General features: G+C 37.6%; 1 protein-coding gene across 2 annotated transcripts; it reads right to left on the minus strand.

The window, feature by feature from the left end:
* Positions 1–594: 594 nt before the first annotated feature.
* On the minus strand, positions 595–21,886 carry SUV39H2 (SUV39H2 histone lysine methyltransferase). Of its 2 annotated transcripts, XM_028114099.2 has the most exons (6): positions 21,752–21,886; positions 18,964–19,109; positions 5,944–6,615; positions 3,494–3,640; positions 2,003–2,132; positions 595–1,209 (listed from the first exon to the last, which is right to left on the minus strand). In XM_028114099.2, the coding sequence occupies exons 1-6, from the start codon at positions 21,780–21,782 to the stop codon at positions 1,103–1,105; spliced, it is 1,233 nt and encodes a 410-aa protein (XP_027969900.1). In that variant the 5' UTR covers positions 21,783–21,886; the 3' UTR covers positions 595–1,102. The 2 variants fall into 2 exon arrangements, with proteins under 2 accessions (XP_027969900.1, XP_027969901.1); XM_028114100.2 differs by lacking the exon at positions 18,964–19,109.
* Between the last annotated feature and the right edge of the window lie 460 nt (positions 21,887–22,346).

The following is a 22,346-nucleotide window of genomic DNA, read 5'->3' on the forward strand; positions in this document are numbered from 1 at the left end:
TCAGTCTTCATGGTTCAAGTAAAAAAAGTTCTCATTATTCAGGTACACACTTTGGCCAAGCCAAGTTTAGCTTTATCACATTTAAAAAATTCATGTATAAAAAATAAGTATCAGTCCAAAATATAGATTATTTTAAGAGCCTGCAGGAAATAGAAAAATAATTAAATTTGGTGGAAATGTTAAAACTGCCTGAAATTCAGAAAATGTAATATTAATGTATTGTATGAAACATTACTGTTAGGTGCAACTGCACTCAGGAGTAGCTTGTTTTGCTGTTTATGTCTAGACCAGAGGAACTCAACATGGATCTCTTAATTCGCGTTACTAAGAGGGGCCCTTCAAGTGCTCCCTTCCCTCTGCCCAGCACTCCAAAAACCCTCTTGTGGTCCTACTGCCCCGGCCTTTCGAAGCAGCATAATGGCCAGCCATTCTAGAATTGTAGAGCTTTTTGGAAATTATTCTTTTAAGGGAATAAGTCTTTAAGAATTACTGGTTCAGACATACATGACTCATAACAGTCTAGATTGCTTCAAAATATGAATTAAGCTGTAAATTTTTTTATATTTAATTTTAAACCTTAAATTTATGTATGAGTAAGACCCAATATTTTAATGAAAGTAGGAAAATAGTATATAGTATCATCTGTTTGTCTCAAATACAAGTACAGTGAGTAATAATGGGAATGACAACATAATAGAATAGCACTTGTATATATTTGTCCAAACTGAATTAACTTTCTCTAAAATCAAGGTACGCAGGTTGAATATTTGATCTTAGTGACTGTTACGCTATCAATTCAATGCTTAAACACTGAAGGAGGCATTTCTTTATTCACACAGACTTTTTATGTTATGTATATGCTCATATGTAAATAGTTTTCATGTTTGGTATCTACTAAATATGTGTATTTCAAACTAGTCTGTGTGACCCTGTGTTCTCTTCAGAAGCATCAGTAATACATTTGGCCAATAGTTTGAAATATGAACTGTAAATTAACATAGCATATAATCTTGATAATATGAGAAGAGTCCCAAATACTTTTTTGAAATGTTAACATTAGAAAAAAACAAAACTACAATCATCAGCTCTATTTCCTGAAAATTCAGTTGAGGTAACCTCTGCAAGTCACAGCTCCACACTTGCACACAGTTCTGACCCTCTTTTTGGCTGGGCTGTGGTCAACAGAATCTGAAGATATATCTCCAGAACCTGATTACATAGAAAAAGAAATACAGAAGTAAGAATTACGACAATTCAGGAGGAAGTTCAAATTTTCTATCAGTTTTAAGTAAATGTGAATATTCAGAGACAAATCATTATGAATTATCTTGAAAGGACGGTGTGGGCTAGTAAGAGATAAAAGCATATACTATTAGCCCATACTTAAAAGAACAGCTTTCGGAAATGATGGAACTTAACTGGGAAAATCCAATACACAATCATTCAATTTCATACATTACTTAAGGGCCATAAAGCAAGGCCAAATAGTAACACCCTGTAATTAATACTTAGAAAAAAACAAAGAAAAAGATATTGTCACAATAAAGCAAATAAAAGTACCATTTAAAAAAAAAAAAAAGCCAAATCCAAGTAGGAATGGAATAAGTTCACTTGTGATTTAAGTCGTATTTTCAATCTTTTGAATATACATCTCTTAGTAAATATTCAGAAATGTATGCCTTACAATTTTAAAATACAAATAATATTGAGAAAAGATGTATATGATAAGCTTTCATAAATGGAAATTATGAAAAAAGCAGGTGGCAACGTGAATACAGAGAAAAGAGCATTACTCAGCTCAAGGTCAGGCAGACCTGGATTCTAGTTTTACCTCCGTCAGATTAGCTTTGTGACCTTGAGTAAAATGACAACTCTTAGAGCCTCATTTTTTCTCTTCTTTAATATTTGCTTGGTTCAGATCTTTTGGTTCAGGTCTTTTCCTACTCTGATTCTTCATATGGAAACAAGTGAACACCAATCAAACCGTACTTGAGAACCATACCTTTCATTTGATAATCAAAGGTGAGCTCTTCTCCAGCATTTATGGTTCTTGTGGAAAATAATGCTATTCGGGGAAGACGGGTGTCAAGGTTGTCAATGAAAACATTGAACACCTGAAGATTTGGGTCACACTAAGAAGGAACATTAGAACCCATTTAAGTAAAAATGACATGAACAGGCTCTTCTACATTCCATATAAAATAATTTCTCGACTATTATTTTTTAAGTTCTGTTAGAATTACACTGTTTATTGTTTAGTGGTCTTTGAGGCACGCAAATTAAAAAATACTGTTTTCACTTATAGAAAATCTCAGACATACACACTAGTGAAAATAATAAATCCACATACATTCACCCTGCAGCTTTAACAATTACTAACATTTTTACCAATTGTTTCACCTAGTCTCAACCTTTTAACTTTTCTGAGGACTTGTCATGCAAACCCTAGATAACATTATCATTTCACCTGTATGTAGTTCATTTCAGTTAGTAACGTGATACAGAGAAAAGTAATGTGAAATAGAATATAACTATTTAAAAAAAAAGTCAGCATTATAAAACTCAAATTTTATACTGAATGGAGTTTCATTGCTTTAACCTCTGTTTGGAATTGTTTAATATTTTGAGAATTCTGTATTAAATTCTGGACAATGCAAGAAGAAACATCTAGTGAATCATCCTAAGAAATCAAAATAAGTGTTTAATTGTCCTTGTATAGAATACATCTGTTTTGAGAGTATCTCAAATTTATCATTAAGAAAAAAATTTGAAAAAAATTAAAAAGAAAAACATTAAAAATCAAAAAGCAACAAACGACTCAGAAGGTTTCTGACATTTCACTACTAAACGTAAACTAGTTTCTTGGTATAAAATCCATCATAAGTTTAGCATGGCCTACTTTCTTATATGGGCAGCTACATAACTTACCCTTATCTGCTGGCACTTAGTAGGTACCCAGTAACTAATCATCTCCCTTATTTTTAGAAATAGTTGATAGAGTATAAAATTCTATAATCAGGGTTCCAGCTGTATTCTAACTTCTTTTCAAACATGAATTAAAAATAGTAACTGGTAACTTAGAAAAATAGCCCTAAATACTTACTCTGCAAATTCTTAAATCTTATAAATATATTAACATGTTACATGTTAACTTCTACAGTTGCATGTGATTCCTAACCCTTCTACCTCTTAATTCCTCCGCTCACTAACTTCGTCCTCTACATTAACACAAAACCCAACTTACAAAGTTTTGGAATGATTAAATGAAGTAACACATAAAAACTCTTGCAAAACGCATGGTATTGTGTAGGCACCTCAGTGAATTTTCCTAATACAGCAATAATACCATAACCTAACCAAAGAGGTCTTTGTATTATACTTTGGAAATATGAGAAGGGTAAGTAATTTAAAGATAATTATTCCTCAACTATGGAAAATCATTAAAAACAGTGCTAAGTTGATTAGTCCTGTCTATTCTTTAAGTATCACTTACACTGTGATTCACAAAATGAGAGACATTTCCATATCGGGCTGCATCCACTGTGAATTCATCAGATTCATAATCCAGATCAAAGAGATATGTGATTCCCTTGTTGTCATATAACTGCCCCCGTCTTTCAGCTTCTTCACTTGTGATTACCTAAAAAGAAAAAACTATAGTATATTATATAGCTATTGTTGAACTGAAGAAACACACTCATCCATAAATTTATTAACATACTAATGCCTACAAAGGTAAAGAAATTAAAGTGTCATCAAAACAAATATTCACACAAAGTACTCTAGAAGAGCTGGATGGAAAGATGTAGAAAACTAAGGGCAGAAATGACTGCAAAAGAATCAAGGCTGTTTAAGACAGGAATTAGGACAACCCACAGTTAAGAAATTGAGACAGTACTACTTTCATTCCAATTTATTCAGATGTTCAAAAAGCTACCCAATTATAGCTTTCTGTAGGACATAATGGAATGTAAAGGACTAAATTTACAAGATACTCATTTGCAACAATGTGGATGGAACTAGAGGGTATTATGCTAAGCGAAATAAGTCAATCAGAGAAAGACAATTATATGACCTTACTTATATGTGGAATTTAAGAAACAAAACAGAGGATCATAGGGGAAGTGAGGAAAAAATAAAACAAGGTGAAACCAGAGAGGGAGACAAACCATAAGAGACTCTTAATCATAGGAAACAAACAGGGTTGCTGAAGGGGAGAGGGGGAGAGGGGTGAGGTAACTGGGTGATGGGAATTAAGGAGTGCATGTGATGTAATGAGCACTGGGTATTATATAAGACTGATGAATCACAGACCTGCACCTCTGAAACCAGTAATACATTATATGTTAATTTAAAAAAAAAGTAAAGATACTCTAAAAGCTTATTTTTCCTGTAATTTGTGCAGTTACAAATGGAAATCTGTTACAAATACAGGAAAGAAGGCATGTCAAATTTGCAGTCAACTGTATGGAAAGTTTAGTTTCGTAGAGTAGGCATAATACCCTCTAGTTCCATCCACATTGTTGCAAATGAGTGTCTTGTAAATTTAGTCCTTTACATTCCATTGTGTCCTACAGAAAGCTATAATTGGGTAGCTTTTTGAACATCTGAATAAATTGGAATAAAAGTAGTACTGTCTCAATTTCTTAACTGTGGGTTGTCCTAATTCCTGTCTTAAACAGCCTTGATTCTTTTGCAGTCATTTCTGCCCTTAGTTTTCCACATCTTTCCATCCAGCTCTTCTAGAGTACTTTGTGTGAATATTTGTTTTGATGACACTCTTGTTTTCATGAAATTCTGTAGCTCAAAACCATCGTCTACAGTTCTAAGAACACAGCTTTACCAGATGCTCAGCTTAGGAAACCAAAAATGTCTAAAGTGATTCATGGTGTCAACCAGATTTAACTATGGCATTCAGTAAGCCAAAACAGAGGGGAATTTGATTATACAAGATCTGGTATCCCGTATAGTGATTTACAATAACCTGCTGTTGTATAAAAACTGAAGGATCGAAGTAGGGTTCCAATTTAATCTCAGAATTCTAGATGAATACAGATAATTATACATGACCTAGTTCCACATAACTTTTAAAATGTCAGATGTGACAACCTGAGATATGCAAGTCACACTTGTATTTTCTAGTCACAGCTTAGTCCTTCACTCAGTTTGAGGAAGTGTAGCACAGCGGCAAAGTGCACTCATCTTGGAGCCTTGGTTTTGAATCCTAGCTCCTCTTCACTACAATGTGACCTTGTACAAGTTGCTGAACTTCTCTGTGCCTGTTTCCTCATCTATAATAATGGAGATAACACTACTACCTCAGAGTTATTGAGAGTATTAAGGAGTTAAAGCATAAGGTGCTTAGAATAGTATGTGGTACATGCAAATACTATTTTTTGTATATTTACATTATACATATAAAAATAAATTTGCTCAGTCTGGTAATTTAGAGAATAGTCTCCAGCTGAGCTACAAAGAATTTGGATCTTCTGGTGGATTCAATAAATGCTTTTAAAGTTATTTTACAACACTTGCTAAGAAAGCATTTGTCTACCCTACAGTATCTCTCATGTTGATACGATATTGAGTTTTGCCAACTACACTTAACCATATTTAGTCAAGTGGATGAATTATAATCTAAAAGTTTTCAAAGTCAGCAGGTGTTTAGATCTGATTTTCTTCTTAGGGCTTTTATGTAAAAAAACAGTCGCCATATTTTACAAATGCCGGTTTCAATGACTATGAATGGGTGTTTCTGAAAGAGGACTATTTTGTTTGTGATTATATATATATTTTTGTTCATATACAAGTTTGTATTTCTAACTATGCCAGTGAACCCTTCTCTCACTTGCAAATGGTAATATAAAAAGTACCAATATTTGTTACTGATGTAAAAAAAGCATAAACCTTCCACACCCATTGTTTGTTGTAAGTTGAACATACCTCTCCAACATATTCCATGACAAAACTCATTCTTTTAATCTTCACAAGGGTTTTTACACCCCAGCCACAGCCATTGCTAGTTCGAAAGATGCAAAGAGAATACTGGGTGCCTTTTTGTACAATCCTATTGGGACAATCGGGTCCACATTGACACCTTGAGTTGCATTCATAAATGGGGGTACCAGGTGGGATTTTAATTTGCTGGTTTTTATTATAAGCCAAAAGAACTCCAGCTTCAGCAGGACAACATTTCTCAAAGAAGCAGTCTGTACATGAACAACCAAAGGTAGCTTCATTGACTAAGCTGATTCCAGGAGCTGGTTTGTATTCATTAATGTAGTAGAAGTCTGAAGGTGGGCCCTCTAAGTCAACAGTATTTTCAACAAAAATCATTCCTTTATGATTCTTTCTTCTGTTGAGTTCATCTTGCCATCTCTGCAGAGCTACCCTTTGTTTGGCCTTCTTTACAATATATTCGGCAACGGCAGGTTTCAAAGCTTTGTTATTGTCTTTTAGAGATATTGCTTTGCCTTTGTTTACCTGAGATAAATAATTATGCTTGTCATTAGAGAACTGTTGAAGTAGTAATGGGCACTTGAGATTTTGCAAAGGTTCCCAAGTATTTGTAGAATCTGGCCATCCTTTCCATTTTACAAGATAATACTCCATATCCTTAAAATATAAAAGAAAATTGAAATCAGATTATGAGTCCTAATTACTTAAAAGAATTTAGTATCTTAAAGAGTAAGGTAGCCATTATCATTCTTCTTAATAAAGCTCAGAATATATTGAGTCAGAGGTTTCTAGTGGATGCAATACAAACATAAAACTTTTTTCTTTATATTACATAAATTAGGTACAGAATTTAGTTGTGGCATAGTATGTTTGAGCATAGGTAAACTGCACGTGAATATAAGAGTACTGAAATTCATGAATATTTTACTAAACAGTAATTATTAAACAAAGTCGTATTTCGTATTTATCTTGATCACGGAAACAGGCAGTCTCAAAACTAACAATTTATGACCTACTTAGTGCTTCACTTGGCCAGCACAGATGTAGGCATCCTCTAAGGCAGGTAATTTTAATATTTTACATTGGATATAAGGCAAGTTCTATTTCTCAATATCATGGGCACACATCCCTTAGATGTTCTAGAGACACAATGTCCAATAGTCATTCCTAGCAGCATGTAGCTGTCAAGCACCTGAAATGTGACTAGTCCAAATTGAGATGTGCTTTAAGTGTAATACACACTGAATTACAAACACTAAACACGCAAAAAAGTAAAGTATTTCTTAACATTTGAAAAATATTGATTATATACTGAAATATTTTGCTTTTATTGGATTAAATATATTATTATTTTTTAAAGATTGATTTGTTTAAAGTCCTCTCTATGCCCAACGTGGGGCTCAAACTCACAAGCCCGAGATCAAGAGTCACACACTCTACTGACTGAGCCAGCCAGGTGCCCCCAATTAAATATATTCTTGAAAGCAGTCTCACCTGTTTCATTTCACTTGTTTAATGTGATTACTAGAAAATTTAAGCTTATATTGTTTCTACTGGACAGACATCACGATTCCAGAGAATTCTTACCTTATTTAGACTCACCCGTGAATGGATTAGGTAGCAGGCACTCAAGCCACCTAACACCAAACATTTTGATTTATCCCTCAGACTGCTGTTGTGGCCACCATGGTCCCTAGAATTCTGCCTTCCTACCCCAGTGACTTGACTAGGTTCTCTTCCCTTAAAATCAGAGAACGCCATGTTAAGTTTCTCTTAAAAAAGGTGGTTAAGTGTGTATAATAAAAAAATTCTAAAGCCCTTCAATTTTTTTCTTTGTCCTCTGGAATAACTCACATATATCCACACTCTAAAATATGAAAGTGATTAAACTGTATATTCTAGTTTTTAGTTGTCTTAAATCATAGATATGGATTAAAAACTTAATTGGGATACATTTGCTTTTCCCTGAAATTTTTAAGTTTTTATTATAAAGGGTACGTATAACACTTGTTTTATTATTGATTAATGCCAAATAACCTGGAAGGTTTAGGAAATGTTACTGAGGCACAAACTGGGGTAAAGGAGCCCCGAGGCAGCTTTGCTGAAGCAAATCACTCAGCCAGTGATTAAGTTTATATTCTTCCCACTGATTCGTCTCAATGTTTTAGTATATTCTACTCAAAAAGCAATAGTGCCTGTGAATTAACTTTCCTTCTTTATGGAAATGGTCAAAATATGCTTTACCTGTTTAGAAAATGTGGTTAAATTAAGGTGTGAGGATATGCAAAAAACTGTACTTTCTTGAAAATACATACAGTGATTTCAGGGAAAAAAGGAAAAGCTTAGTTAGACATATTTAAGTGTTAGTCAAACTGGCTAAGTGTAACACGGATTTCTCCCTCCTGTCAGGTAACTACTACAATTTAGGATTTATGTTGATATCTGGTCAACAATAATGTGACCCACGTGGCAGTATCTAACATACCTATTGTACTTATCTAGGAAAGTTTTTAATTTTTCTGACTCTGGAATGCAGCAATGCAACTCTGGCCCTTTTTTTTTCTGCTACAGTTTTTCCTACCATACCCTGGATTATGCCAACAGTTGTCAGCAAATAATGGAAGAAACAGAAACACTGGCTTCAAATCAGATAATTAAGCTAAATTATCATTCAGCAAAACCAGTAACACCAGGCCTCTGAAGTCAGCTTCCAAAGTAACATACCACATTGTTTAGTAATGAGCCAGCTGCATTGTTAGTGACTGTTTTGTATGTTAATCCCATCAGTACCTACTTAATTTACGGATGGTAAAGATGTTTATAAAACATGAGTGCCTTTGGCAAAATAGTATAGAAATACTAGTAATATTTTACTTCTACTTTGTAGACTTATTTTAGTAAGTGCATTTTACTTTAAATCCAAAAAAGATATTTCCATTTTGAAAAATTGGTAATCTTACACAGAAAAATTAGTTTGGCCTAACAAATTTAATTAATTCATTAAAAATTCCAAATAAAAGCCCAAAAGTTCATAAGCCTCATATATATCAGTATTTTATTCTGATATGCAGTCAACTCTTGATTACCCATAGAAATGGAGTACGGTTGTAAAATGATCCATCAATCACTCCTGTATAATTTAGAATGCATTATAAGAATTTTGTCTTAAACACATTTTCCCCCACTATATTTGGCTTAGGTTAAATTCATTCAAATATTTTAGTATTTAAAATAAGTATGTGAAAGTTCAGCCCCTAGAGGGTGTAGGGGGTATGATGAGATGTAGGGTAGTGCTAGTCTTCAGGGGTAAAATCTCTGGGAAAAGAAGGCAATAATATGTACAGTAAGTAGCAATGCAAGGCAGTACAATTTTAAGTGACAAAACGAGACAATAATTACCACTAGTATATAAAGAAGGAAATCAATATAGTCAGAAAGGAGCACAGAGAAAGCAGAACAAACCAAACTGCGAAAGGCTGATAGAATTTGTTGGGTAGGGAACAGGGCAGGCAGGATGAAAAACACCAGCAAAAGCTTGGAGCTAAGATTTGTATGAAGTATCCAGAAAACAGTGAAGAGATGGATTTGGCTACCTTTAAAGTTCAGAATATTGAAGCGAGAAGTTAAACGGCAAGGCAAGAGCAAATTTTAGCCTTGAATACTCGACAGAGGCATTTGAACCTTTTTTATAGGCCAATGGTTTTTACAATTCTTAGAAGCCATAGTGTTTCTGTGGGAAGCTTCATTACATACAAATACATTTGATTCCATCTTGTTTATTAGAAATAATTTACCAGTCTTCTAATTGCCAAGCCAATGACTCTTCAGTCCTCATGTTACTTGACTTAGGCTTTGACATCACATTTCTCTCTTCACTATTATTCCTTTACTGTCTTCTTTGCTGAGACTACTTACTATCCCTGCCCATCACTTAATGCAGATACTCGGGGCTCTGTCCTTGGCCCCTTTCCACACCAAGTAAGGTTTATCGCTTTTGAGAATCTGGAGAAAGCTATGGACCTTCCCCTAACAAAAGTCACATATGTACTATTTTGGATAATGGAGAATATCTGGATTCCAGAGGTTAAAAATTCTTGCTCTAAATGCTCTCTGGGCAACCTCATCACTCCAGTGGTGTTAATTATATGCTGATGACTTCCAAAATTTTATTGGCACCCCCATATATCCAATAGCCTACTGGGTGTCCAACAGGTTCTTACATCCATCTATCTCCATGGAACTCACCACTGTTCTTCCTAAATGGATTTTTTTTCTCCTTTTCCCCATCAAGTATAATCTTACCCATCATCTACCCAGTCACATGAGTCGCAGACCAGGAGCTCAATCTAGATTCTTCTCAATCTGTCATCAAGTTTCTTCAGATATTTGTTCCTGTCCATCTTAATTACCATAGCTCTAGTTACTTCAGGCCTTCAATTCTTGCTGGGATTACTGCATTAGTCTCCTAACTGGTTTCCCTGCTCTGGCTGGTGACACCCCAATTCTTCTTTACTAAAGTGAAGTTTTCTTATAAAAATAAGAAATCCATAGTACCAGTCGTTCTGTTACTTTCTTGCTTAAAAATTTTAACGGCTCCCCCACTGCCTAAAGAATGAAGTTCAAACTTCCTGTTATAACAAAGATCATTCTTGATTGGGTCCCTGATGCCTCTCTAACACAGTCTTCCATCATGGCCCCATTCACACACCACCCTCTAGCCATACTGAACTGTGGCTGCTAGTACTTGAAGATGCCAGGCCTTTTCACCACTTTCTCCTTTGTTTACAAAGTTCTAATTACAGTGGCCTCTTACATTTCCATAACAAACTTATTTTGGTCTCATTTTTTTACGTGTGGAAAACCTACTCATCTTTAGAAGTCAGCTCAAATGTCACCTACCCCATGAAGTCTTTCCTGACTCTCTTGCCTGAGGAGAACTGATCACTGCCAATCCCCTTGTTTCCCATTTCTAAACTTAACCAGAGACCAAGAGGGATGAAATCTTGTTCTTCATAGCCCCAAAACCAAGCACAATTGCCTACTATATCCTAGACTTTGACTGCTTCTGAATGCAAAACAAAAAATATGGCTGCCAACATATATGCAATATAAAAAAAATCACAAGAGTAACTACATGAATCTTTAAAAGAAATACAAGCTGTTAAACTTAATGTAGATAGTAATTCATGTTTTTTCAATATTTGTTCTGTCATCTGCTGTCTATAGCCAGTAAGTGGTAGCAAGCACAAAAACTTAAAATATATATATATATATATATATATATGGGAAAACAAAAAACAAAAACTATCTTCCCATTAGCCAATCTTTCCTGAAAGTTTTGAAATCATCATATTCAGTATTAGTGGTAAAACAGCCTGAATCTAATTATGAAAACACTAGTGTTCCATGGAAAGTCACTGGATTTTCAGGACAGTAACTGACCAAGTAGCAATTCTGAGACCTGGGCTAGTGGTCCAAGACTGACACAACTGAGCAACATGACCCTGGAAAAGTCCTTTCTTGGAGTTCTCTTTTCCTGATGTCTCAAATATGTATTTTAGTCAAATGATTTCTATGTTATTCCAGTTCTTAACAAACCACTCTGAGTGCAGTCTTTCAGGAATATTAATCTATGTTAGAGGTGGACAATTCTGCCAGTATGTGTCATGCAGTAAGTGGTGGTTCTAGAGACAAAGAACTACCTGGATACTTTATGAAGTCAAAGCTTTGGTAATATTTCTCTCTTAATATTTGCTTATTAAGGGAGAAGGCTTACCAATGTGCCTGGGGGTTCTGGTTCTTCATTGATGAGCTAAGTATGTTAATAAAGAGTATTCGGTTTTGTCAGAAATGTTTCTGTATGAAAGGTGAACATGGCAGCAACATGTTGCAGAAAAACCATACAGCACTGACACTACCACAATTTGTTCAAGTGGACCCTGACATGAATTCACAACAGTAAGAGCCCTGTCATTCCTCCAGTGAGCATTCATTCCATTTCCCAAACTGGCTAGTTCCCAAACTAGGAACTCCTCCACTTTGTTCAAGGTCACTCTCCCACTACCTCCCCCGTTATTTTCAGTAGCCCTAGACCTCTGTTCCTAATGCAGAGAAAAACAGAAACTCCCTTAATTTTCACCTTTCCATGGACATGTAACTAGAGAAAAGGTGGATGCTGATACAAGAGATGTATTTCCTCCATCAATTATCACACCTCTCCCATCTCTTCAGTTTCTCCTCTACTTGCTCTCACCAGCATTTAAACCTCCCACATTTTTTATTTTTAGCTTTTTAAGCCTCCCTCATTTTTTAAAAGCAAAATTAAACTAAACCTCCTTTGATATATAAATGCTGGAATATATAAGGAATTTCAAAAATAGGATAAATTACTAAAAGTTGAGACAGGAGACTCAAGGTCACAGGGGTGGAAGACTTCTTTTCAGTATAAGAACATTCAACTTTTTAGAACATTCAATTTTTAAAATCACATGCAGATATTACCTATACAGATTTTTAAATAAAAATATAAAATTATAAACACCTTTAAAACCTACATAGCCCTTTCTCCCTTTCTTCAAAGCTAGACTTCTTCAAAGCATTATCCATACTACTTGACTCTTTCTCACCTCTGATTTTTTTTTTAATTTTATTTATTTGTCAGAGATAGAGCGCGCACACAAGCAGGGGGACTGGCAGGCAGAGAGAGAAGCAGGCTCCCCACTGAGCAAGGAGCCCAATGTGGGACTTGATTCCAAGACCCTGGGATCATGACTTGAGCGAAAGGCAGACACTTAACCAACTGAGCCACCCAGGCGTCCTTCACCTGTAATTTATGCTTTAATTCATTCTATTTCGGCGTCTTACCATGCACAAACACTGCTTTAACAGCATCAATGACTCTTCCATTGCTCAATGCAATGGGTCCCTCATGGATCTTCTTGACCCCACTGGCCTCTTCCCTATTGTGCTAACATTCTCTCTCCCTCAGGCTTCATGACTCATTCTTCCAGTTTTCTTCCTACCTTTCTGGCCAGTTTGTCTCAGTTGCTTTGATAGCTTTTCCCATGAGAACCCCCACCTCACCCACCATACTACTCATCAGTCCTTGCTCTCTTCTCACATTTTCTTTGCTTGATACTGCAATAGCCTCTAACCATTTTCAAACCATTCAAGGTCCAACAGCCAGAACACCATCTTCAACACATCCATCTCATCACGTCACTCCCCTGCTCAAAACTAGTTAATGTTTCCCTACTGCCCTTAAGATAAAGCCCAAATTCTTTTCTTGGATTGTAGGGAGCTGTACTTTCTGGGTCCTCCCCATCCTTCTAGCCTCCTTTCAATCTCTCTTGCTATGTTCCACTCACACTTTCTATTCCTTGAAGAAGTCAGGCTCTCTTCTGCCTCAAGACCCTTCCCTACTTCTCTTTCCATTCTTTAGGGCTGAGTTTAAACACCATTTCTCACGAACGGCTGCCTAGTTTCTCCAGAAGTTACAACCTTCTGTTACATTAGCACTTACCTCAACTGTAAGTACATTGTACAATTATATTTAAGGTTTTCTACTCTCACTAAAAGATCAACTCCATGTATCAGAAACCATACCTCTGTGTCATTAATTGCTGCGATCCCCAGTGTCTAGCATATGACATGGCAGATGGCAATAAATATCTGTTAATTAATGGATAATCATATCCATTCCCAGAGCTTCAGTTGCTATCTTTTTCCCAATTACTTCAAAATCTGTTTTCCAGTTCTCACTCTTGACTCTGAGCCACATTCTCAACTCCCTACCAGTCATCCTACAGTTAAATGTCCTCAACCTTCTTCTCCAAACCCAACCTGGTCCTCCCATCCGAATCCTCCTAAATTGCTGGGTCTTGGTAAGCAATCTTGTCTACACCACCACAAGTCAGAAACACATGTTTTCATAGATGTAGATCCCTCACTGCTGGATTCCTACCCAATCCCGACCACTAAACCATAGACTTGTACATTTTATAACCATGATAATTAAAACAAAAACAAAAAAACTACCTATTTCTTTTTATCTCCTTTAGTTTAAGCACTATAATTTCTTGCCCAGATCACCGCAACAGCCTTTCAGAATGTTTAAATTGCGTGTCATTCCCCTCCCCACCAATCCACTTTCCTTACTGCAGACAGAAAATTCTCTGAATATCTGACTGTATCACTCTTTGAAAACCTTTCAAGTGACCCCCCATTGCTGTAGAATGCTGTGAAAGTTCCTTCACTCATCTCTCATCCTTTCCAACTCCCATATTCTAGCACTCCTTTCTCTGTACTAAAACCATGAGTTATAGTGTACCTGTCTTTTTTAGGTCTTAGGGGGATATCCCCTCTTCTGGGAAGCTTTCTGTGACCTGGCCCTGGTGTACCTCCCACAGATATGTAATGAAGTCGGCCACTGTACTTATTATACTATATTGTAATGGATGGTGTACTTATCCATCTTTCCACCAGGCTGTGAGTTTAAGGTGAGAGACAGTTTCTGATTAACCTTTATTTTTACCAGAGTCTAATGTAGTACCTGACACACAAAAGAAACTCAAATGTTTATTGAGACTATAGAAAGATGATATAGGAGCTATTAGTCAATAGATTGCTGCTTTAATCTAAGTCTGAAGCTAAGAATATCTAGTGTACTGGTGATTGTGAGGAATGGAGAAGTCACTGATGCAAAAGCCAATTCAATTCATTAAGTACTAACTAAATACCCATTGTGTACTAGAGACTACAGTAAGACCTAGTCCTCGCCCTAAATGGTTGACAATTTAGCAGAGAAGGTATGAAACCAAGCTATAAAATGTGTCAAGTTCTAGAATAATACAAACAGTGCTTATTAAGTCCTGACTATAAAGCAATTAATTTTACGGACATGGGGGGAGGGCAGAAAGCTCAAAAATAAGTGGTAACCTTTCAGCTGAACTTTCCAGGCCAAAGAGAATTCTGTCAAGGAGAAAAGGGAAACAACAGTATTCCAGCGAGGGAACTGGATGAGAACAGCAAAAGGGCACATGGGTGTATAATGTGTTCAAGGAACTAGAATATAAGCTATATCCCCAATGCTTAGAACACTGCCCAGCTCATAGTAGGTGCTATTAAATCTTAGCTAAATGAAAGAATTTATATGTATTTCCGTGTGGATAAAAAGTAGGATATGTCACAGGAGATGAAGCTGGAAAGGCAGTTGGTGACCAGATAATAAAGAACCTCACTACAAAAGGTCTCAGCTTAGATTGGTAGACAAGCCATTAAAAGGTCTAAAGCAAGGCCCTAACACAACCAGAACTGTGTTTTAGAAGCATCTGTAACGGCTTTGAGGAATATGGTATTGAAACAGTGTCTCTTACGAACTAAATGGAGGGGTACACACAAAAAAAGGACACGGTCATGTGATCTTTCACGTGCCCTGAACATGAGAGGGGAGAGAGTAAAAGGGTATATGTGGAAATAATACTGGCTCACAGATTAAGTAATTTGTGCTAGAAACAAGAAGAAAGGAGGGATATAAGTGGTCCCTCTTAGAAGGGACCTAAGTGTGCAAGTAAGGGTGCTTATTCCAAAACAAGAAACCGAAAGGATTGATAAGAGCAAAAGGGAAACCAAAGAGCAAAAGCTATCTAAACCTAACTACAACATTCAGAATCCTGTGTAAGAATAATGGTAGTTCCTTCAATGTAGGCACAGACCCCTACATAACTAACTGTTCAAGTACAGCAAGAATGAACATAAAAACACAAATAGAGAGACAAAGATAATATAATCTGATGACCTATTAGATGGCAGGTAGAAAGGAAGAATTAAAAATGTCTGAACTTAAAAAGTTTAGGTAACTGGAGGTATTATGGTTTTCCTAGATTAGATAGGGAACACTACTAGATCAGGAAGCAGATTTGAGGGAGGAAAACAGGTGCAGTTTTGAATATGTTGAATTTGGGAACCTGTACAGTGTCCAGTTTGAAATGAAGTCCATAAAGAGGTCAATGCCTCACAAAGATTTGGCAGTCATGAGTCAAACAGAGAGAAGTAGAAACCACTGGGAAAGAGGTCATCTACAGAGTCATTTCAAGGTAAGAAGTGGGCCAAGGACAGAGCTGTGAAGGTTATCTACATTTCAGAGGAAGGACAGGCAAGAGACAATGGAGATTCAGAAAGAGTACTAAGAAAAAGGTGGGAAAAGGAGGGGAGATAGAGGTGAGTAACAATGACAGAAAACACTTCTACAATATGAACATCACAGGTCAGTCTCTGTTCTAAGCATTTATCTATATCAACTCATTTAATGCTAATCATAACCCTAAGATGGGTACTATAATTATCCTCACTTTATAAGTGAAGAAACGGAAAGACAGAGAGGCTAAGTAATTTGCTAAAAGTCACTCAACTAATAGATGGTAGAGACGGAGTATGAGCATAGGCAGTCTCTCCTTGGACAAGAGAATTTCAAAGAAGAGCAAGAGGCAAACAGTGTCAGACATTGCTAAGAAGGAGAGTAAGATTTGAGGTCCTCATATTTGGAATGAGGAGGTCACTGATAGGGGCATAAATCAGAATAAAGTGGGTTAAAAAGTTAATGAGAAGTGACGAGACAATCTCCAGGAGAAAATTTTTACAAACTGTGTATCTCATGAGGGACTATCTAGCATATATAAAGAACTATTACAACTCAATAATTAAAAAAAAAAACCCAATTTAAAAAAATGGGCAAAGGCTCAGAATGGACAGTTCTCCAAAGAAATACAAATGGCTAAAAAGCACAAAAAAGATGCTTGGTATCATTAGCCATCAGAGAAATGCAAATCAAAACCATAAGGATTGGTTTTGAGGTACTACTCCATGCCCACTAGGACAGCTATAATCAAAGAGTCAGATAATAATGTGTCGGTAAGGAGGTATAGAAATTGAAACACTCATAACACTGCTAGTGGGAATGTCTGGCAGTTCCTCAAGTAGTTAAACACAGAGAAATTGTATGACCCAGCAATTCAACTCTTAGGTATATATCCAAGAGAAATGAAAACATGTCCATACAAAAACCTCTACATGAATGTTCATAACAGCATTATTTATAATAGCCCCCAACAGAAACAACCCAAATGTCCAAGTGAGGAATAAATTGTATATGCTACATCCCTATAATGGAATAGTTGGCAATAAAAAGGAATGATGTATTAATACATGCTACAACATGGACAAACCTTGAAAACACCATGCTAAATGAAAGAAACCAATCAAAAAGAACCACATACATAATGTAAGGTCCTATTTATGACCCTGTAGATTGCCTATTGTCCAAATAGGCAATCTACAGAGGTAGAAAGTAGATTACTGGTTGGCTAGGGCTAGTGGGGTAAGAAGATTGGGGAGGTTTGGGGAGTAGTGCCCAAGTGGTGCGGAGTTTCTTTTTGGCGTAATGAAAATGTGTAACCGTCACCACAGTCAACTTTAGAATAACTCTGAGAGCATGCTAAAAGCTGAGTTGTACACTTTAAATTAGTGAATTGTATGGTATGTGAATTACATCTTGACAAAGCTGTTTGAAAAAGTTAATGGGAAATGAAGTAGAGGACAGGAATGCTTGAGTGGGGAGACAAGGCTGAAGAAAGATTGGATAAGACCTAAATAGGTTTTATTGACTGAGAGAAGTAAGTGGAAAAAGAGAGCTTAAGAACAAAAAAAAAAAAAAAGAAAAAGAAAAAAAAAGCAGGCATCATGGATTAAGCAAAGTTCTAACAGGGATGGACAGGAAAAGGAAAAACAGTGACAGCAAAGATACAGATAACTGGTGTAAAGTTCAGAGTTCATACTTGAAGGATCCTATATTTCACGGAAGTGGAAGACAGGGAAGTAAATACACTTCAGTGTCTGTGGCTGAGTACGAAGGTGAAGGATAGAGTAAGAAGTCCAGAAAAGTAATAAAAAATTAGAAAAATTGCTGACAAGAAAGGGAAAAGAAAGCAACAGATAAAAACCTTATATAGAACCGAGTGGAGTGAGATGAGAAATAAGCTTTAATGGTATCAGTACGTGTGATTATAGGATATTCTTGGCTAGACTGGTCAGGCCACAGTTTATACAATAAGATGGCAGGTGACTGGGCTGTTTTGGGGTTGAAGGTTGCTGAAGAGTGTAGGTGAAATGCTTGATCATAAAATCCCACTGAGTGGGGAAGGTAGTTACATGAAAAGATGATGGACGTTTCAGAGGAAGAACTGGACTTAATGACTGAATCAATATGGAAGACAAAGGAGAAAGATTCCCAATTCATTTGTCTGGAAGAAGTGACAAATAAATGACCAAAAAAGAGTTCTTGGAGAGGGAGCAGACTACAGAAAGATGAATTACTCAAAAATATATCATAAGGTTTAGATTGAGGAAGGTTCTTAGGAAAACAAACCTGTCATTTTAAAGAGAAACAGGAATTCAGGTGAGGCCCCCGAGAAGTTAAATGACTTTGATAAAGCCACAAAGTACCAATCGAAGATCAGAAATGACTCTAAACTCCAGGCCATTCTATTATACCACAGAACCTCATATCTGGAGTTTGACACGGTACAGGACATACAAAATGGTGATGCTTCCTGAGGAGGTTCAACAGCACTAAAATTGGGTTTGAATTTCTAGGTTTATTTCAGGTGATAGTGGGGAAATATGATTCAGGAACAAAATGAATGACAGGAGAAGCCAACATGAGATAAAACATTTGCTCTGGTAATCCACATGGAGATAATCAAGAGTTGGATGTAGAATGATATAAGTACCTTAAAATATTCTAATGCAAGAACATTTAATGCTTCAAAATCCTCTCAATGTTATTTGGCAATATAGATGATAGGACATATAAATTTATTATGACTTAGAATTTTTAACATTAAGAAGAGCTTTTGCTTACTTTTAAGGTTCTTTTTATGTTACAGAAATATGAAATACTGAATTGAAGTCTGATAAGGTCTCTTTTAAGGGGCTAGATATTTGCCTTACCTTTACTACCTTGTAGTCACACAAGTATTCCACCTCATAATTGTTTAGATTCCTTTTGGTGATTCCAATCGATTTACATGTGAGTTTTTCTTTTCTACATAATTCCTGAAGAGTATCAAGTGAAACTAGGCAAGGCACACACCAAGCTACAATAAGAAAATAGAATTCTTTACTAGTGAAGTAGCTACTCAATTAAAACAAAAAAAGGAAAAACTTAAGACCGCTATATCCCCACCCTTCAACTAGCAATTTTACAGGACTGAAAATTCATATGACAAGAAACCATTTATATGTCTTCAAGAAAAAGTTAAGCATTAAAGAACTATTTTGGTAAACTGGTCTTGGATTTTTTTCATGGGTCTCTATCCTACTATGCTTAACTAATGTAAATTAATTTCTACTAAGCCACCTGAACAATAAGTTTCATGTCTGTAAGCTTTCTTGAAATTACATATAGATGCAAACGGCAACAGAGATAGTTTTTACCTTTTCCATTATAGTCTACATAGAATATAAAGAATATAATCAGTTTTAATAAAATGTAGATCCTAAGACAAACTTATTAAAAATATCTTAAATATATTTTAAAACAGCCTTAAAAGTTATTAAAAACAACTTTCTCCCTTTCTCTTCGTTGGACAATAAGAAATGAAATCTAATTGAAATACAGTTCTACAGTAACATAGTCATACAGCAATCACATGCCCTACTTTTCCCATTCTGGAATGCTGCATGAAATTTTAAGTCCATTTATTATTTTGCCTATGCTGTATTATTATCAAGGTAAATAAGCCCAAGAATTGTTACAAATAATGGAGAATTTGTTTTCATAATACTCATTTCCTGCATTGTTTTTAAAGCCAAGATTTACAAAACAGAGTACTCAATTTACATAATCCATACCAAGCTTAAAAAAAATCAGACACACTCATAATTAACCTTACAGAAGCCAGGAACTAAATGTGCTAAAGATTTTACTCTCAATTTTGTGTAAACAGTATGCTACCACATGGCATATAAAATATGTTAACACAAACTGATGTTTAGAAATATGTAATAAACGTGGTTTTACGGCTCAAGTTATGGTAAGCACTCCAGAGAATCAAGGGTCCTCTGCCCCAGCCTTTGCTTCGCTACCTAGCTACATGACTTTAGTGATGTTTCCATCTTTCCAGGTTTCAGATTCACTGAAAAAAATGCGGGGGTGCAAGTGGAATTAACCAAACAAAATCTATCAGTAAACTCAAGCTTTACTCGGTAGCTCTCCAAGGTAGTTGTGATAACCTTTTGTTTTGAGGTAATTTCCAAGGAAGAGAGAACACACAGCAGCTCTTATTATATCCTTCCCTCACCCTCCCCAACTCACACTGGGGCTTCATCGTCAGAAACCTTGAAGCACGATTTCCATCACCCCGCTTTCTACAAAAGATTCGTAATTCTAGACCAAGAAAATGAAAGGTATTTTCTCCAAAAAAATATTTGGGGGAGTGACTGCTTACTGTGGAGTGGTGCTTTGGGTGCAAGAGAGTGGTATAACAGAAATGACCACTTAAATGTCTTCCATTTAAAAAACTTCGGGATGTTTTGTGTAAAGTTAACCTCACGATGCTGATCACGTGCAAAGGAGGTTCCTCTTGGGTATCACCCAAGGTGTGTATGTCTGTTGTCCCTACCATTTTTACCTAGTTTAACTTGAGGTTCAAGACAACCCTCGACGTAAATGCTATTTTTGAGGAAAAAAAAAAAAGGAACATAAAAAACCGCAAACCCTTGGTTAACAATTCCGATTATCTATGATAATGTAGAAGATAATTCATTTGCAAGATTAAACATTTCATTACCACTACAAAAACCTTAAACTAGGTTAACACTAACCCCTAGTGGAAGAAAAGTTTGGGGATAATGAGTTCATAATCTAGGTGGACAGGAGTAGTGCTAGCAAATACCTTTAAATTCTAGAATGCCTTGAAAATTCCAGTCTTTCAGAGGGTGCGCGAGACAGGCAGGCGCACACACACACACACACACGCTAGGATCTAATTCTCTGGCGTCCACAAAAATAACACGCAAGTTCCCGGTGGGTATAAAAATTACCGTAAGGCAGAGGCTACGTCTTCAAACACCCACTTACTGGGATATTCTCCGACGGGGAATTTACCCTTCTAGCGCGTCCAAATGGGGTGTATGCTCACTTATTTCCTTAGCGTTCATACTTCAGCCCCAATTTCTTTTTTCCTCTGATACTGAGGTCACATTTACACCACCGGGTACTTCCCGCTTCCCAGTTAAAAAGCCAGCCCGAACACAAAACGTCCCGCCCAAACCACCACAAAGGAGTAAACCACACGCGTGCCCACAGGCCCTCGAGCACCCCCCCGGGGATTACCAGGAGCCGCGGCGGCCGCCCGAATACCTCCACACTGCGACCAGGCGGGGAGGGGCCTCCGGCCCAACGGGCAGCGGGGGCCGGGCCACGGAGTCCGCGGGACCTCCGCGGAGCGAGAGACAGCCGACCTCGGGGCAGGGCGCGCGGACCGGGCCCCGCGGAAGCGGGGTGCAGGAAGAGACTGCGGGGAGCGAGCGGGCCGTGCCGTGAGAAGGGTCAGGGACCGGGGGAAGGGTGAAGCCCGCGGGGCGCCTTTGGGGGCCAAGGTGTCAGCAGAGCGGGAGGCGGCGTTTCGCCGCGTCGCGCTCTGGCGGGCCCACGGATCCCGGCCCCGCTTCCCGGGCCTCGGGAGTTTGCCTGGAGAACGGGGGACAGTGAGGGGTGCCGCTCTCCAGCCCTCACCTCCTCGCGCCTCGGCCCCAGCCGCCGCCATCTTGAGGAGCTTTCATTCAAACTGGCGCGGTCTGACGGGATAGCTCAGCTGGCCTGACGCCCCGCCCCCGCCCGACCTGCGCGGGAGTCTGGGGGCCCGGGGCTCGGGGCTGGAACCCGCGACGCGTCCTGACGTCACCGGAGGCCGACCCCGGCCGCAGCGGCGAGCGCGCATGCGCCCCAAGTCCCGTCCCGACACGCGGGAGGGCGCGGGAGCCGCTGGAGGGGGGGGGGCGGGGCGCGCGGTCCTGGCCAGACGGTGCTTCTCTGCATTAGCGGCCAGCGTACCTCGATCGGGCGGTGTAACTTCTAATTCGGAAGTACGTACACCAGGCCTTCGATGCTTTTTAGTTCTTTCACATCAACCCTACTTGTATGTTGTGCAAAATCCAAAATGTAAAGTGGAGCTGTGTGGTGCAGAGTTAGGTTTACCTCCCAAGCCTGTTCCTCAGCCACCTGAGCCCAACTAACCATTGTTTCCTTACACGCTGCACCCCTAGATCAAAGGTTCTCAAAATTGGCTACATGTCGGGATTACTTGGAAAGGTTTTGTTTTTTGGTCCCA

Source organism: Eumetopias jubatus, unplaced genomic scaffold (genome assembly GCF_037043125.1).
Source record: "Eumetopias jubatus isolate StellerSeaLion01/CBP00866 unplaced genomic scaffold, mEumJub1_p1.0 scaffold_8, whole genome shotgun sequence".
Lineage (NCBI taxonomy): Eukaryota > Metazoa > Chordata > Mammalia > Carnivora > Otariidae > Eumetopias > Eumetopias jubatus.

Coding starts and splice junctions, on each gene's coding strand:
- SUV39H2 (XM_028114099.2), bottom strand. CDS start 21,782: ATGGCGGCGGCTGGGGCCGAGGCGCGAGGAG. Junction 19,110..21,751: donor TGGGGCCGAGGCGCGAGGAG/GTGAGGGCTGGA, acceptor TTCTTATTGTAG/CTTGGTGTGTGCCTTGCCTA. Junction 6,616..18,963: donor GTGACTACAAGGTAGTAAAG/GTAAGGCAAATA, acceptor TTATATTTTAAG/GATATGGAGTATTATCTTGT.